This window comes from Physella acuta, unplaced genomic scaffold (assembly GCF_028476545.2).
Source record: "Physella acuta isolate Inbredline_101_S28 unplaced genomic scaffold, ASM2847654v3 ptg001133l, whole genome shotgun sequence".
NCBI classification, from domain to species: domain Eukaryota; kingdom Metazoa; phylum Mollusca; class Gastropoda; family Physidae; genus Physella; species Physella acuta.
The window spans coordinates 10,504-29,693 of record NW_026732650.1 but is presented as its reverse complement, the minus strand read 5'-3'; the positions used below and the strand labels follow the sequence as shown (position 1 = coordinate 29,693).

Below are 19,190 nucleotides of genomic sequence, written 5' to 3'. Positions count from 1 at the left end.
ATACTTATATTTGAAATTTCATAAACCTAGCTGTAACGGTACTCAAGTAATCGTGTTTACACACAGACACACACACAGACACACAGACACACAGACATAAGGACAAGATTGAAAAATTATGTTTTTCCGTATCAGTGAGGTGTAAAACGTCGAGATTTATAAAAATCTCGATTTTTTTTTTTGCACGATTACAATACTTTCTCTATACTTCGTATACACGAGAAAGTAAAAATGGAAGATTACATCATTAGTGTTGTGTATTTCCCGTAATTAAAGTATTCGACGTGTGACAATATTGTTTTTTCTTTTCCTGTCACAACCATGAACACTTTTCAGGTTGCATTATTATTCGCCTTTATCTTGATTTTCCTTCTTTAAACAAAATTTAGTTTATACTCTTGATACATCCAAAATATTATTTTCAACAGAAGTCCTTATCATTAAGTTCTCTCTATTTCGCTGATGATATTGATCTCATAGCCTCGGGACATGCGAACAGAGAGAGAGAGAAAGAGACAGAGAGAGAAAGAGAGAGAGACAGACAGAGAGAGAGAGAGAGAGAGAGAAGTGTGTGTTTACGCTTTTATATATTAGGATATTAATATACAAGAAAGTTTAGAAAGAAATCGATGTTTTAAAAGATAAAAGCAATTAAGCTGAGGTGTGACTTCTTTTTTTATTGTGAATTATAAAGTTGCCTTTCGGAAATTAAAAGGACAAGGGGCAGTTGAAGTAGAGTTCACATGTTTTTGTAACCTCAGCATATGTGTTCAGACCCATGCTCAGCCGAAATCGGTGTTTTGAAAAACAAAATCATGCCTGATTTTCTTTTTACATCCTTTAGCATAAGTGTTCTGTGAAGTGGTCGTCTAATACTGAAGTCTCAAAGTTTCAAGACGTTTTTTTTATAAACTGACGCTCATTTCTAAACAAAATATTTGCATGTCGTGACTTAAGTTTTAGGATAAATATCTTGTCTTTAACGATAATCAGCAGTATTACAATTATGTTGAAACTTAACAGTCGCAATATAGAATTTCAAATTTGGTTCACATGCATTTCTTGAAAAAGTAAAGTATACATATTTTTTAATTATACAGTAACTGAATTATTGTGTTTAAAACATCATGTTTTACGATATATAAAGTTTTCTTTATTGGTTTAACTCCCAAATGATAACTAAAGTCTAGTTTTGCTTCAACAAAGGATGAGAAGATGAAGTTTGTTGAGGGGAGATAAAAACAATTAAGACACATTAAGTGCACCTGACGTCATCATAACAATCGCCCTTAAAATCTTCGCAATCATATTGTCCCGTGTTCACAATCATCTTTAAACAGTTTAAGTGAGCTAGACTGCATCACCATTTAAGGAGTTTATTGTATCATCTTTTTAATGGATTTCTTAGAAGGTACAGCGATGTCTATGAATTACAGCTTTCGCCCCCCCCCCCCCCCTCCAATGCATCAATTTCTATTCCTAGACAGCCCCTTTTTCCTTCTGCTGTATGTCCATTTATATCCTAGTTACTTATTATTTTAGTATTTCTAATGACAAAACTATTTAAACAATTTTTTTGCTGTTAATCATTTGTTGTTTTTGTGCTCTTTTTGGTCCCCCTAAACGGCCTGGCATTGAAGAGTCTGGCGGTATGGTAGTTCAGCCCCTGCTGAAGAATGATCCAACTGATAATTTTTGCATAGTCGCCTGAAAATCCTAGCGACGCCACTGCTGAAAAGTTGGCTAAAACAAGGTGGTGTATCTTAGATACTGTATCAAATGTTTTGTTGACGATATACTTAAAATGTACAGATAACAGAAGGATTGACAAGTTCTGAAGTTGAAGAAATTTTCTCCAAAGGTCATTTAAAGTGTTGGTGCGACAAGCGAATTTGAATATAAGGTGGGGGGGGGAGGGGATTATTTTTGTTTTCTGCTCTTTGCTTTCTAATAAAGATTTATTTCACATTCCTAAACTTTGTGTTTGCTTTATTAATTACAAAAGTAGTGTGTTCATCAAAAGTTTCAATTTGAATTCGAATAATGCCATAGTTAGACATAATTAAAATATGGTACGAAAGATTTAATGAACGCCTAGAATGAAGACGCAGAGGAAAAACAGTGACGCTTTTAGATAGAAACTATTTGCCGTGTGTGTGAGTTAGTCTTTGTCTTGTGATCGTCTTGGTGTAAGGCAGAATGACCTGCGTTGCTAAGTTGGGAGATTGAGTTTTAACTATATAGTACACGTGAAAGGCACTTCATAAGATAACCATACCAGTGGTACTTGTAAACGGAATTGATGAGGCCAGAAGCTGAATTAATATCGAAAGTAAAAATTCATATGCATCTTTCAAGTAATTATCGCATGTATCGCTGTGATGACTGTGTAATGACTGATAATGGTAGTGGTACTCTTACGTGGTAGTAGATCAAAATATACAGACATGCAAACAGTATATACGTGCGGTTGCTCAACTAGACGTGTTTTTTAAAAAAAAAACGTAAAACAAAAAAAAGTGCAAGTCGTGTCTTAAGTTTTAGGATTAATAACTGACAATTATGTTGACATCAAACAGTTTCAGTATTGGATTTCAATTTTGGCTCATATGCATTTCTTGAGAGTAACGTCTAAATATATTTTTACGTATGCAGTAAATAAATCACTGAATTTAAATCAGCATGTTATACAATATACAAAAATACTTCCTTTTATGGCTGTAACACAAATCCCATCATTTACTAATAACACGTCATAACGGACGGCAATCTTTCTTTAAACAAAGGATTAGAAGATGAAATGATAGAAGCCCACATTCAAGGCATGAACTCATCGTGACAAATTCAAGTACACAATGTCATGAAGTCATAATAGCAATCTCCGTTAAAATCGTTATCTTATCCTCGCAATCCTGTTGACATTTTTTTACATCTAGTTTCAAGCAGTGTAAGTGGACGCTTCATTACAATACCATTTAAGGACTTTATTTTTTCTTCACTCGGTATACATGTTTTAGAAGATAAAGAGACGTCTGAGAATTATAGCAGACCCCTTGTCTCCCACACGTCATTTTTTTATCATTAGACAGTCCCCTCCTTTCCCTGCTGCATGTCTTGTTGTATCCTAAATTGGCTGTTTCTTGCGGGGTTGATTCTGAATGTGAATATGATTTTTTTGTGTTAGATTGTTGAATTGTCTGCTCCAAGGGTAAAGTTTGTGTTGTGGGAGTGTTTATCCGATTGTTGTGTTATGTGATGGATTGTGTAGTGTTTGTAGAGTGTGAAAAGTGGTTTGTATGTGTAATTATAGCAGTACCGAAGCTTAATCGCCAAAAGCGGCCGCCACGTTTTTTACACCTTATAACCTAAACACGTCTACATCGTCCGTTCCAAGGCTAACAATTAACTAACACATATCTCCCTCCAAATATTTACAGAATGATAACAACTTTCTTCTAGAAATATTGACCTTGTCTAACCTAATATATAAAAGCCCCTGTGCGCACTTCTCTCTCTCTCTCTCTCTCTCTCTCTCTCTTTCTGTCTGTACGCAAAATATTTCGCCGGATATCACGTCAGAATCTTCAGCGATATATGGAGAACTTGGTACGGACTTTTGTTGAAAATAATATGGTAGATGTTTTAAATGTATAACCACAATTTTATTTAATGAAGAAAAATAAAAAAAATAAAGGCGTATTCGAATCTAGAAAACCAGTTTTAATTATGCAAGAGGAAAAGCATTTATAGTTGTGAAAAAGAATGCATAAAACAGTGACGTCGCTAATGTTTATACATTAACTAATGACGTCATCTGCCGTGTTTAGAATAAAAAGAAATGAACTATTTCATTCAAATATTATTTAGATCTAGATCTACGTACGCTATAAAATTTATACAATACAATTTTGCTCGGGCTAAACTAAAAAAAAAAAGTTCTATTAGGATTCTAGATCTAGAAATTCTAGATCATCTAGATCTAGAGATTCTAGATCTAGATCTAGATGATCTAGATCTACGGAAAAACTAGACTTACGCAGATGTAGACCCTACCTAGATCTAGAATCTATTCAAATAATACATTTCTATCCTAAAGTACTTCAGGCCTTAATTATTTTATTGAAATGTTTTTTTATCTATGCAATTTGCTAATCTCTGTATTATATAAAGCAACGTTGTCGGGTGCACTTCCCGACGCCGCAGGCGATTCAAATTTGGCAGGATCTTGCCTTGGGGCGACAGAACACGAGGCCGGTTGGCCGAAAAGTCTACGATGAGGGTGTCAAAACTGACCTCGACTGACCGGCGCCTTATATGAGCTATAAATCGAAAGAAAATGTCCACGTAGGAACCTCTTCATAACTCCTGAGGTCGTAGACCGACCCTCGGGTGAATTAATTAAGCATTCAAATTCTCAATGTTTTCGAAACCCTAAGCGAAGCTGTGCAGCATGCCTAGTACCTATAGAAGCGCGACACTTAACATGTGCGTACCTTAAATCTGCCCTGTATCAGTGGCCCGATAATAAGCTTAAGTAAAAATACTTCAATATACACAACGAGCTGACCCGCGAAGTAGCATACGCCGCTATTTAGTCTAATTCCTATTTTCAGTAATTCATAATTTGTGAATTCTACACTACCAATGCTGCGATTCAAAATATTTTGCTTTAAAACACTATTAGTAGTTAATGAAGGACGATATTATCCTCAACCTCATTATCCACTCCTCTCCTCTCCCCCCCCCCCCCCCCCCCATTCCGCCTCCGCGAAAGCAGCCGTCTGTGACGACAGTTTACAGGCGACAATGAAAATAGCAAGCAGAACATGTTATTATCATCCATGAAAGAGTGTACTGCAGACAACATATTTTACCAGGACGTTAAACTTCAGTTGTCACGGTTTTCTGATCTCTTATCTCGTTTCCGTGAACAATTCTTCAACTTAATCAAGATTTCAATTACTGTTTGGTATAGAATGCTACTGCATCACGTAAGAGTCAGAACTTTACATTCTTTAAAAATATTTATAATTTTATCAATTGTAAAACAAAATCCGGTTTTCATCAATCTTTCTTGCGTGTGCACGTAATTAGACGGCAAATACTATTGCTTTATGCTGTGACAGAACTGACACTTGGTACTTCACATCAGACAGTTTTAAGGAGACCTAATTATACAACACAACCATGGCATTTGGACTCTACGTTTTCATTTCTAAATTCAAGAGAATGACCAAAATCATCAGCACCATTTTATGAGTTTCAGAGCACTATGCAACGAAACATGTAGATGCTAAGATGTTAGCTAAAAGGAATCACCAAAATATACAATTCTATACACCAACAGTTGCTGCTTTACAATCTAATACGACAAGCCAATATGCATTGCATAATAATTTAAACAAAATTACATGAACAAATACATTGACAATACTAATAGCCGGCCCGCCCAAGTAGAAAGCAAAAATATCAACACAGTGCATCGACATAACGCTGAAAAAACCCCACTGCAAGTATCCTCAAATTAACGTAATTCAACAACAACACTCAAAATAAACCGAAAACAGAACAACACCATTAGCAACGAAGAACACAAAACAGTATGTAATCTCTAATCCTCAAAATCCATACATTATATTACCGCGATACCAATGATGGCAGCTAGCTTCTTCAAGCTATTCTCTTTACAATAGCATACACTATTAATCTTGATGTTGCGACCTTCATTGTTTTTTTTATACCACAAAATTATAGAGACTAAATTCCGCATTTGCCAATAGAAATAACGTATAGCAATTGCAATTTTTGGGTCCCCTAAACTTGCTTCGAAAATAAATTTTACCGTATCTATATATGTAATTCTCTTCATGGAGACAATAGAAAACACCAAGCTGTAAGCGCGCCTAGCAGACCCCTCTCATCCTCTCTAGGCATATCCCTACCACCCCCACATGGTTTGGTGAGCTGTGGATCACGCTAAATGTTTACAATCGTAGAGTCGGGTTTAGTGACGGCTGTTAGGGGCAAATAATTTAGATTATTTAGTTTGAAACTATTTTAAACTTACTGGAGGTAACTAAGAGGAAGCTGCTTTCACAGGTGAGGGGGGTGTAGAGGTTGCTGGAAATGAGGGTGGGGGGAGGTATCGTTGTTATCGTCCTTAACGACCTACTGATATTGTTTTAAAGCAAATATTTTCAGTGGCAGCATTGGTACTGTCGAATTCACAAATTATGAATTACTGAAAAGTAGAAAATAAAACACTAAATAGCGGCACATAATACGCCGCGGATCGGCTCGTACTTTATATTTAAGGATACTATTTTTCTGTATTTTCATCGTCTATATCTTTACGTTGTTGTGTTATTATAAGGTTAAGATTTTAGGCATATTTCTTTCGAAAAGCTAAGCGAAGATAGGCAAACTTTCAAAGCCATGGTATCCGTTTTAAAGGTGATTGTAATAATCTCAAAGCTCACACATTAAAATTTTAATCCACACTTCAGTTGCGCTAAAATGATAAAATCACAAGTGATCATCTTAGAAACAACTCACTATTCGAGTCGCTCTTCTCGAAACTTCAAATCCGCCTATTATATCTAGAAAACGAGTAATTTGCATATTGTTCAATGTGTATATATTTACTCACACCAAGCTAATGTAGCTCAAGGTTGAAGAAGATAACTTTTGAAAACGTCATGAAACAGGTAAGAAATACATAATTACAAATAGACTGCAAACGTTATACATGGGCTTCAGATATTAAAAAAAACAATACTGATGTCTAGGTTTCCGATATATTATGTCGGAATTAGACAGGAATATTATTTTAAAGATGAATGTAATATACATATTTTTAAACGTTGCGATTTACTTTATAATAATAATAAAACAATTACTAATAAAACGTGTAAAAACAGTAACAAAATATGATCAGTGAATTTAAAAAGAAAATACACACTTTAAAAACTCAACCCATGGCGACCAAATTGTTTTTAGTTATATATATATATATATATATATATATATATATATATATATATATATATATATATATATATATATATAATTTAATATATATATATATATATATATATATATATATATATATAATTTAATACATATATATATATATATATATATATATATATATATATATATATATATATATATATTATATATAGATATATATATATATATATATTTATTTATTTATTTATTTATTTATTTATTAAAATTGATTTTATTCATTTCTTTTTTACATTTTTAAAATACTTTTATTTTCAAATAGAAATAATTACATCAGCATATACACATTAATCAAACATTTACAAAAATTATCATTACATGAACAAAATGGTAAACATTACTAAATAAACCGGGAGTGATCTCCCCTAAACTTTCTCGAATATTCTTATATAACACAACAGGGGATGGGAACTCGGGCTATAGACATGATTTTTAATCCATTTTAAATACTTAAAGTTTTAAAAATAGAATACAATCTCTTAGACAAAATAATTGCACACCAAGTCAACGCCAAATAAAAAGTGCATAATAGAGCGCAATATTATTAGTACTTTAAAAATTTACATTAGTTTTTTGAGAAATTGGAAGTAGCGTAAATTACTACTTCCGGTCAACGGAAATTATTCAAAATTTAACTGAAGGTAGAAAATGTAGATCTTTTACTCACATGTGAAATTTCATTTATCTATCTGCAATAGTACTCAAGTTATAGGCTTTTGAAAAATTCAAAGTAGAAAAAGTACCAATTCCGGTTATCGGAAATCGCTCAAAAGTTGATACGGATCTACGATTTTGATAAAATACTTATATATGAAATTTCATCAACTTAGCTGTAACGGTACTCAAGTAATCGTGTTTACACACAGACACACACACAGACACACATACATACGGACAGATTTGCAAAGCCCAGTTTTTCAGACTGGATTACGCATAAAAACCTCTTAATTTTGATAAATCTGGATTGATAATTTTTGCCCGATTAAAATAAGTCCTCTATACTTCGGATGTGATGAAGGACTGAGGCGTAATACGGTGAAAATTGTTAAAATTTCAAGTGATTTTTGTGCACGATTACAATACTTTCTCTATACTTCGTATATACGAGAAAGTAAAAAGGATTTGTCGATCAACAATTCAAATGAGGGAAAATAGAAATACAAAAAAGTTATTTTTTACCATGATAGGCTTATATGCTTTTACAGTTTTGTTGAGAATGTATTTTACATTTTTTAGTATTATTAAAGTTAACAAAACAATTGTAAGTATTAGTTTACAGATAATAAAATGAATACAAAAGGAGGAGGCGTTCTTGAGGACATTTTGTACGTTGTGGACCAAAAACCGTACATATAAGACAATATAATATTTTAAAATAACTTAATAATGTTTTTTTTGTAGGCTGTGTAAATAAAACAATACACAAATATGTAAAAATAGTAACTTTAATGACAAATAATAAATCATGCGAAACAAGGTGGGGGCATGGGGTTGGGGGGGGGGGGGGTGGGAATCAAATTAATGTTGTTAGAAATATTATTTTGATAATACATCATCCTCTGTATTTAGCATAGTATTTCGACACACTGGTGGTGTCATGGTGATTTTGGCACTCCCGTCTTATTTTTATTTTTTTTTTAGCTCTTGAATTACCTTCAGGAATTTTTTTTATTATCTTATATATTTTATGTACCATAGTTCAAAACATTGAACATCTTCAATAGTATTTTACTAAGGCCGCTACATGTTCATTTTACCAAACAAAACTTTTCTGCCATTTCATTTCGAGGACCAGAACAGTTATAAAAAAAATGGAATCTTTCCTTAATGCATAAAACACTAGCGGTTATAATGTAGGGTAGGGCTTACTAGAATTAGCCTTAAAAAAACTAACAAATAAATTAAACAAAACTATAATTTATAATCGGTAAACAACTTTAACTTTTTATGTGTACAAACAGTGAAAAAAGTACCTTGAGAATCAACAACCAATGCAACATATAGATATGCACCAAATTCTTAGCATATCACACAAGATCTAAAATAACCCATTTTTATTTATTCAGTAGTACAAGGTCCACATTGAAAAAAAAGAGGGAAAAAGTATTCTAATTCAACAATTCTTATTTGTTGACTTTAATTAAATGTAATTGAATAACATCTAAATAACTAATAATTGAATAATATCTAAATAAAATGACGGAATTCTTAGGCATGAATATTTATTTCTAATAATTTTAATAATATCTAAGTTCTGAAAATGTTAAATGAAACTCGAAATGTCAACTTACTGAATAACTGAACACATTTCTTATTTCAATGATAAAAATAACTTTTCCTACACAGTATTGTGTAAACGCCAAAAACAGTGCTAAATACTAAACCATTTTCAACAAAATATTAAGATATTTCATACAAAGCGAAGAGCAATAAAATTTTCAATCTAAAAACAGCTTCACTGTGTCCAAGGAATACATAATCTTAAACAGTTTTTTTTTAAATAAAATAAAACTTATTTATAAAAAAATATTAATCTTAATGAAAAATCAAGGTTTATTAAACAAGGTGTATGGCACAAGATAATTAAAATGTAACTTGTATGCGATCACAAACTTTGTCAGCTGGTACAACCAAGGGTATGTTAAAACAAATGACATAGAACAAACCTACCTTCAAAAACTTGTAAATCTAGAACCGGTAGTTTGTTTTTCTGTTTAAATACTTTCAACAACTGTACACAATGTGTGCACAATCACACCTACTGCTAGTGTAACTGAATAAAGCAGTCTACAAAAGAGTGTTAAAACCAGAGTACACCCACCACATATTTGTGGGTAAACCAATGTACATTAGAACCTTTGTTTGTCTGTACATTTTTATTCATTTATAAATGCAATCTTACTTTGTATATTTAAAAAAAAGGAAGATAAGAAGTTGAAATGAAATAAAAATAAAGAACAATTTAAAAGATTTTAAATGAAGAATAATTAAAAGATTTTGATAGCACATATATCTTTTCTTCATTTACCTATATTAAACTGTCTTTGATAACTTAACATTGAACATGTAAACATAGACAGGATTTTGGAATATTTGAATAATGAAATAAAATGTATTTTTTCACAAATGAATCATTATTTAATATAAAATAGTAAATATTTTGTTAGTTTGTAGATTCTGAAATAAGTCTGTTAGAGCATCATCTTTGCTGTAAAAGTCTGTCTATAGCAGCATTCACATCACCAAATGTTGCTTTTAGGGCTCTAATATTTGCTTCTCTGTCAACAAAGCCCATGGTTACTAACTGTTCTAACTGTGATGCATATCTCTGCTCTGGGTGCTGATTCTGTTGTCCTCCAACAATCATCTTCATCATTCGAGCCATCATTTGTAGAAAAAGATTCTGGGTAACTTTGCTGCCCTAAACCTAGAGGTCCCCCAGCAGAAGTTATACCACCTCTGCTTGGAGCACTTGCTGTTACTGTGGAGGAGGGGGAAGTTGTGGTTAATGGAGTAGTTGTACTACCTGTCATCATTGTTGGTAAACCACCTAAGCCTGTCATATTAGAAAAAAGATTTGGAGACTCTTGTTGGAGCTGACTTAAATCAATTGGTATCTGCAAGAGAGCTTCCAAAGCTCTAGGGTTAGTCACCGTGTTTTTGAATATCTGGATTCTGCATCTGCTGAAGAAGAGTGGGCATCATTGTTGTTAAATTGGCTTGCATTTGTTGATTGTTGGCAAACAAATGGTTATTTCTAATAATCTGTTGAGCAAGCTCTGGATTTGCAGACAAATACTGCATCATTGACGGTGTATGTACGGTGCTTGAAGCATGTTGCTCATCATTTGAGGATTCTGCATCATCTGCATCATTAAACTTTGCATACCTGGGGTGTTAAACTTACCAGCAGTATTACTGGTTTCTCCTGATGTAACATTGGCAGCACTGCGTTTGGTACCTGCAGGTGGACTACCCCAAATATTAGGCAAGGGATCCCTGTTTTCTCTGCCTTCGTGTGTATTTTCAACAGAGGTATTTCTCACAATCGAATCAAATGGATTAGATCCCATTGTTACTTGAGCTGCACTATTCATAAGTTCTTGTATATCACGGTACATGCATGTTAGTGCATTAAAACCACCAGGAATACTCTCTAAATTACTCATAGCTCTATCTTGCGGTCTCATTAGTTCCTGCATCAAAGCTGGGTTGCGTGCCAATTCCATTGTTTGACGCATAAGTTCAGGGTTATTCAGCATATGAGTTTTCTCTGGATTACGCTCCATAAGTTTTCTCATCTGTGGATTGTTCATTAACAAAGACCTCATAATTTCTGGATTGGACATCATTGATTGCACAAAAGGGTTGTCCATTAGTTGGCGTAACATATCTGGATTACCCAGCATTTCACGTTGCATTCTCTACAGCATCTCCATAAAGTTAGCGCGTGCGGCGTCAATTCGGCCAATGACGAAACGGCCCCGTCAAAACGACCCTGTCAAATCGGCCCCGTCAAAAGGGCCAGCGACATATGGACCCCGTCATATAGGCTCCCGACAAATAGGCTCCCGTCATTTAGGCTACCGACAAATAGGCTCCCGTTATATAGGCTCCCGACAAAAGGGCTCCAGTCAATAAGGCTCCTGACAAATAGTCTCCCGTCATTTAGTTTTTTCCACAAAACGGCCCCCGTCATTACGACTCCCGACAAATAGGCTAGCGTCATTTTGGCTCCCGACAAAAAGGCTCCTGTCAAGTTGGCTCCAGACAAAAGGACCACTGACACAGTGGCGTAGCTACCGTAAAGCTAGCGTAAGCAAGGCATGGGGGCCCAAGGCACATAGGGGCCCTTTTCCCTCATAAAAAATTAAAACTTTTACAATGGAATTTTAATATTTATTACCTATAAATAATTTTAAAAAAGAAAAAAGGTTAAAAATTCCAAAAAGCCCCCCCCCCCCCCACCGTTTCGGCAGTGGGATTCAGTGTTTGTGGGTCAAACAGAGCCCAATCGTTATAATAACACTACAGGCTATATCACTTTGTCGTGCAAGACATTGAGAGAATCAGCCTATAAATGAACTTTTTAGCAGTAGTAGGCAAGCATAATAGGGGGTGACACCAAGGCAAAAAATAGCAAAATATATAGAGAAAAAGTTGAGGGGGTGGGGGTGCAAATCGAAAGTTTGGGGGGGGGTGCAAATCGAAAACTTGAAAGTTTGTCCCCGGGAAGGGTCGCAACGCCTCTGGGGGAGGGTGACACCATTAAGTGCCGCACCGGGTGACACCCGACCTCGCTACGCCACTGTGCTTGTAGGTTATCAAAACAAAATGCTGATATCATGTTAACATCATGTATATCATACATTTACAATTCTGTGCTCGCTTTTAAGCAACAGATCTTTTCTGTTGTAAATTAAACATTATCAAAACTTTAGAATTGGTGGAATTCAGCTGTTAAGGGCTCGATTTATTTGTGAATTAATGTTGGTTCATGAAAAAATAATTTCATTCGGGCATTAAAAAGAGGTTATGGTGGTATTGGAGGTAGGACACAATGGTTACTTTTATGCCAATAGTGGTCATATCATTCATTTTTCTGGAGCCAATATGTCGGGAGTCATTTTGTCAAAAGCCAATATGTCGGGAGCCCAATTGCCGGGAGCCAATATGTCGGGAGCCCATTTGTCGGTAGCCAAAATGTCGTGAGCCCAATTGCCGGGAGCCCATTTGTCTTGAGCCCTTATGTCGGGAGCCAATATGTCGGGAGCCGCTTTGTCGGGAGCCAATATGTCCTGAGCCTATTTGTCAGGGGTTAATATGTCGGGAGTCCATTTGTCGGGTGCCTAAATATCGGGAGCCCATTTGTCGGGAGCCTATATGTCGCAAGTCAATATGACGGGAGCCCATTTGACGGGAGCCAATAAGTCGGGGCCCTTTTGACGGGGCTATTTTGACGGGGTCGGTTTGTCGGGAGTCGATTTGACGGGGTCGTATTAACGGGGCCGTTTTGACGGTGCCGATTTGTCCCGGGCCGTTTTGACAGGGCACCAGTTAGCGGAGCCCATGCCCAGACCACTCAAGCCACCAAGTCCTCCAATACCTCCAAGTGAAGAGGGTGTTTGAGATATATCTGGGGCAATCCGCGGGGTAGCTGTTGAAGTCCTAGGTGGTGAGTCTTGCACAGTTCTGTTGGCTGATTTAATGACAAGATGCACTGTTAATCCATCTTTTATTCCTTGTTGCTCAAGGGAGTCCTCATCTTTCATGATTTTCCAGCAAAGATAATACACAGCTGCTCATAGGGTGCATTAAAAAAAATTTTTTGTATTTCCTCCTTTAGCTCTCGAACAGAAGCTCCGTCTTTCATCTCTACGTTATGTTTCTCTTTAGGAGTTTTAACGGTTATTGTTTTAACACCAGATTTTCCGGAATTGTTAACGTTCTCCGCCATGTTAAAACTGTGTTACGGTGTATTTTGGCACTACCGTCTTAATAGGTTGCCGACCCCTGATTTAACTTCGTATCAACAGATATAACGAAAACAAAGTTTATGTCATGTTTGAAAAACTTTATTTATGGTTTTGGAAAATTGTTTACAATAAATTTTGAAATATAAACAAATATTATTCAATTAATTTTTAGAAATGAGTATGGTAAACATATACTTATAATATTTTATGCTGTATTATTGCTGTTAAGTAATAACAAACGCTTTCAAAATTTGACATATGTATGAGTAATCGTTTTCTTTTTGGTAGATTATCTTTATCCTCTCCCATAGTCTTGGTGATATTGCCCCCTAAGTGCATATTTAAAATAATGTAATTGTGAACTTAGAACAAATCGAAATGTATTATTTCTAAGTTTAATTTAATTTAATTAAGAGCTGAAAAAAACAATAACTTTTGATTTAGATTTGTTTCTATTATTGTCACAAAGAGCTTTTAAATACATTTTTATTTGGAAATATCTTTACATGTTCATCAAAATTATATACTAATTGTAAAACAGATCTCTATATATCAACGTTACTAAGCCAAAATGATGCTCAATTTAAAGATTTGTACTGTTTCATTACTGATTTCTTTCGCCAAAGTTGTCTATTCGCAAGGTAAATAGCAGTAATTATTATATAATTAGTTTTTAAACTTTAAGTTTAAACTTACTAAGTCTGCCAAATTGTTGTATTTTATCTGCTCCGAATTAGCCAAAAGAAAATCGTAAATGTTAAGACTACGTTGTCAAAAAAAACAACAAAACTCCAGCTTGGAGGGAGAAGAGGTTGGCTGATATATGACGTCATGTTAGGGAGCGGGGAGATGGTTCAGAAGTTTCATGACGATATAAAGACGAAAGGGTAGATTAAAAACGGTTAAAAAGGGTTATCGCAATTTAAAGACAACACCTTTGCTTACGTAAACTTTGTTTTGACTTAATTGAAACATTTCAGCGACGTGTATCAGCCCAAAAGCCGTTGCGTTTGAGGAAAAATGCTTTGAGGTGTTCACAACACCATCGTCTTGGTATGACGCTGAGGTAAATTCTCTTGTTGTCTACAGTGGTTTCACTAGATAGGGTGTCACCCGGTGTTGTAATTTAGGGTGGCACCTCATTTTAGATACGGAATCATCCCTTATCAACAGTATTAAATCATCAGTTGAAAGAAATGTAATTTTGTAAAGCACTGTAAAGTTTTACGACATTTGATTTAGGGTCACGCGGTTAATTCTATTAACTGGTGCCATCCAACTCCAGCTCCTTAGCCTGCTTTATTATAAAATTGGTTGTCTGTTCTTGACTAATCTAACCTACTACTATGTAGTAATTTTAAATCATGAATGTTGTTTTTCTTATGTAAGCTGGGTAAAACTCATTAGAATATATGATCATGTATAAACGACAGAAATAAATGATTGTTTCTTGTTTTTAGCAATACTGCTCAATGGTTCACGAAAAAAGAACGCTTGCAACAGTTTCCTCGCTAAGTGAATCTGTTTTTTTAAACTCTCTAAAGCCAAACGGCTCTAATGAACGTAGGTATTTGTAAAGCATAAACCTTTATTTGCTCTTATATAAACAATGTCTTTTAAATTTGTCAATAAAAATAAAGTTCTGCTTTCGTATTATAAATGTCGCGTAAAATGTCAACATGCTATGCGCCAATAGGCCCGTTGACGCCGACTTCAGCCTACTATCCTCTCTGGATTTGCTTTTATTGTCTTTGTCTAAACAAGAACAAACAAAAGACAGCATTTACTATTAATTTCAGTAAACATTTTTTTACCTTAAAACATTCGAATCGCCCACATATGTAACACAAAATTACCATTTTAGCTATCTTCTGCATTTATATCAATCTACAATTTTATAAAAAAAATAATTCTTAAACTTACAAGAATTTTTTTTAGTAACGTGTGGTTCAAAGTAATTGGTATGTATTCCAATAAAAATTTAATTATACTTTTCCCAAGTGTGGATTGGAGGTTATTACAACACACATGAAGGTAAATGGAGATGGAGAGATGGAACAGTTGCCAACTTCAGTTCGTTATGGAGCCCTGATAAACCTAATAAAAAAACGGAAATTGAATACTGTCTTGAGATTTTTAAAGACGGAAAGTTAAACGACGAATCCTGCAATTTACTACGTCCATTTGTTTGCATGGATATGCCTGGTTAGTATAATTTAAAGGCGGATGCGTAATATTTAACAATTTTATTGTAATATTTTTGCTGAGTAATTCCCTAGCATGTTTTTATAAAGTAAGGTATTCTAGCTCAGTTTTGTTTACTTTCTTAGACAAAAATATATTTGCTAATACAGACGTAATCTTGCGGTTTAAGGAACAAGTAAGAACTTTGCAACGGCATCTTTTTAAATAATTTTATAAAAAATCTTTTTGCTACACAGCAGGGGCGGAACTACAGTGCCGCCAGACCCCGCAATGCGGGGGGGGGGGCCGTTTAGGTGCCCAAAGCCGACCATAATCAATTTTTTTACAGTTAAAAAAATAATTCTCTTGCATTTTTAATTTGGTGGTTGTTTTGTAAAAATAATAATGCAGCTGCGGTTGGATTATCTTTATTCTATAGACAGACCATCCCGAGTCCTCTTTCTCCTACAATCAAACACATGCTGTTGTCGGCAAAATTCTTTCCAAAATAAATCCATCGCGTAAAAGATACGCGAACGTTCAAACCACTTCCATGACTTATTTCCCTTTTCTAAATAGTCAAATATGTGTGCTCTTAAGCAACTTCTAATAGATTTGCACTAAACAAATTAAAAAGCAATTACTTCTCTTAATTATTATTTGAATAAAAATACACAGTAAAGAATGGCAAAGCATATAAAGGAAATGCATTTAAATCTAATAATACAAAATCTAATCTAATTCAAAAAACATAAAAATAAACATAGGGCGAGAAACCATTACACATACTAAACTTATATGCTTCATATTCTTTCAACCGACTTTTCACAGGAAGCATTATAGCAAACAAATTTTAAAACAGTGTTGTAACTTGTTTATAATTTTTAATTAAAAATAAGTGTTTTTAATGTTTTTTTTAAACTCGAACAAGCCCTAAATGAGTATTCTATGTTCGTATATATATATATATATATATATATATATATATATATATATATATATATATATATCATCACTCCTTTATGGCCCCTGGGGAGCAAAGGGCTGCAACCACACATCTCCAGCGGACTCGGTTTTGGGCTGCTCCTCCAATCTGTGCCCATGAGAGCCCAGCTGTTTTTGCCTCTTCCTCAACCGTTCTCTTCCATGTTTTCTTGGGCCGGCCCACCCTCATTTTCCCCTGGGGATTCCAGTCCAATGCATGTTTTGCGATGTTTTCTTTTTCTTTTCTTAACGTGTGTCCGATCCATCCCCATTTTCGGGCCTTAATATCTTTCTATTGGCTGTTACTTTAAAATTTGCCAAAGGTCTTTGTTTGATATTTTGTCTGGCCATCTTATTTTGAGTATATGTCGTAGGCATTTGTTTACGAACGCCTGTAGCCTATCAGTATTTGTCTTCATAACCCTCCAGGTCTCCGAGCCATAGAGTAGCACTGCCTTAACATTCGTGTTGAAAATCCCGATTTTGCTCCGGAGTGACAGGTCCATGGACCTCCACATCGGGCGCAGCGAGTTGAAGGCACATCTAGCCTTGTTGATACGGCATTTTATGTCCTCGTCTGCTCCCCCGTCCTTATTGATCACGCTTCCCAGATATGTGAATGTGTTTGTTTCTCGTAAATCTTCTCCATTTAGCTGTATCGGCAGGTCCTGGCTGTTATTGATTCTGATGACCTCTGTTTTGTTTTTATTGATTTTTGTTCCAATTTTGGAGGCTTCTTCAGACAGCCGATTTAGTTTGGCTTGCGTGTGTTGATGCTTATGAGATAGTAGGCAGATGTCATCGGCAAAATCAAGATCCTCCAACCTTTTTGTAAAACTCCACTGGATTCCTGTGTCGTTTTTTGTGGCCCTCAGCATGATCTAGTCGATTACCATCAAGAATATCATTGGCGATAGCATACATCCCTGTCTTACTCCCATCGTCATTGTGAATGGTTTTGTTAGCTTTCCCTTGTGTATTACCTGACTGGTGGAGTCTTTGTATAGTTTCTGTGTGATAGATATAAATTTTTTGGGTATTACATAGTGGCTCATTAACTTCCAGATAGCATCTCTATTCACACTGTCAAACGCCTTTTCGAAGTCGACAAAGGTCATGTATAAGGGGGTTTGCCACTCAATGGACTGTTCGATAATGATGCGCAGCGTGGCAATATGGTCAGTACATGACCTGTCCTGACGAAAACCAGCCTGTTCTTGTCCCAGCTTTTTATCCAAGGCATCTCTAAGTCTCTCTAGGATGATTCTTGTCAGCACCTTACTTGGAACTGAAAGAAGCATTATCCCTCTCCAGTTGTTGCATTGTGTCAGGTTTCCCTTCTTTGGCAATGTTATCAGGTATCCCAGTTTCCAGTTAGATGGGATTATCTCTTCTTCCCAAATCTGTAGAGGATGTAGTATGTCTGCTGATATGGCTGGGTCTACTTCGAGTGCCTTTGGTGGGATGCCGTCCGGGCCAGCTGCTTTGCCATTTTTCATGCTTTTTATTGCTCTTATTGTTTCTAACCTTGTGGGTGGATCTGTACACACATCTAGTAGGTGATTTGCAGGTGGTATATCCGGGATGTTTGATGAGAGAGGATGGTTTAAAATATCATCAAAGTGCTGTACCCATCTGTCTCTCTGTTCTGTGTCACTTGTTAAGATATTTCCTACTTTATCCTTTACTGGTTTGATTGGATTAATGTTCTTACCTGATAGTGTCCTGGTTACTTCATAGAGCCTCTTTATTTTTCCTTGTCGTGCCGCAGTTTCTGCCTCCTCTATCATCTCCTGTGTGAACTGTCTTTTGTCTTCTTTTGCACTTTTTCTGACCATGCGATTTACTTCACAATAATGTGTTCTGAGGTTTATTTTCTCTTTTTCATCCTTACATTTGTTAATCTTCTGCTTTATCTCTTTTCTATCTTCAATTTTGGCCCATGTCTCTGTTGTGATCCATTCTTTTTGTTCATTTTTTCTTCTCCCCAATATGTCAGTGCATGTTGACTTCCATAGTTCCTGTATTCCTAGCCATTTTTGCTCTACTGTTTCCTCTACTGTATCATCTGCCAGGCTGGAGAGTGCTTCATACCTATTTTTTACTGCGCAGTTAAAGTCTTCCTTTATTTTTGAACACCAAAGAAATGTTGTATTGAATTTAAAGTGCGGTTTATCAGCTCGATCCCTGTAGGATTTTAGTTTTAATTTTAGTATTGCAACCATGAGTTGGTGGTCTGAGGCTGCATCTGCATCTCGTTTCGCCCTAACATCCATTAAACTTCTTCTCCACTTTCTGGAAACTTTGATGTGATCTATTTGTTTTTTTGTTTTGCCATCGGGTGACGTCCAGGTGGTCTTATGTATATCTTTATGAGAGAAAATTGTCCCCCCTATAATTAGATCATTAAATGCGCAGAAATCATCAAAGAGTTCCCCGTTTCACTTATTGTGCCTATTCCATTTTTCCCCATTGTGAGCTCCCGTTCTTTATTTTCTGTTCCAACTTTGGCATTCA

General features: G+C 35.3%; 1 protein-coding gene and 1 pseudogene across 1 annotated transcript; both read right to left on the bottom strand.

Annotated features, from left to right (window-relative positions):
* Nucleotides 1-10,057: 10,057 nt before the first annotated feature.
* On the bottom strand, nt 10,058-13,488 carry LOC131956204 (ubiquilin-1-like; annotated as a pseudogene).
* A 3,995-nt stretch (nt 13,489-17,483) lies between these two features.
* LOC131956194 (uncharacterized) lies at nt 17,484-18,949 on the bottom strand. Its single transcript, XM_059320610.1, has 2 exons — nt 17,758-18,949; nt 17,484-17,683 (listed from the first exon to the last, which is right to left on the bottom strand). The coding sequence occupies exons 1-2, from the start codon at nt 18,947-18,949 to the stop codon at nt 17,484-17,486; spliced, it is 1,392 nt and encodes a 463-aa protein (XP_059176593.1).
* Nucleotides 18,950-19,190: the final 241 nt, after the last annotated feature.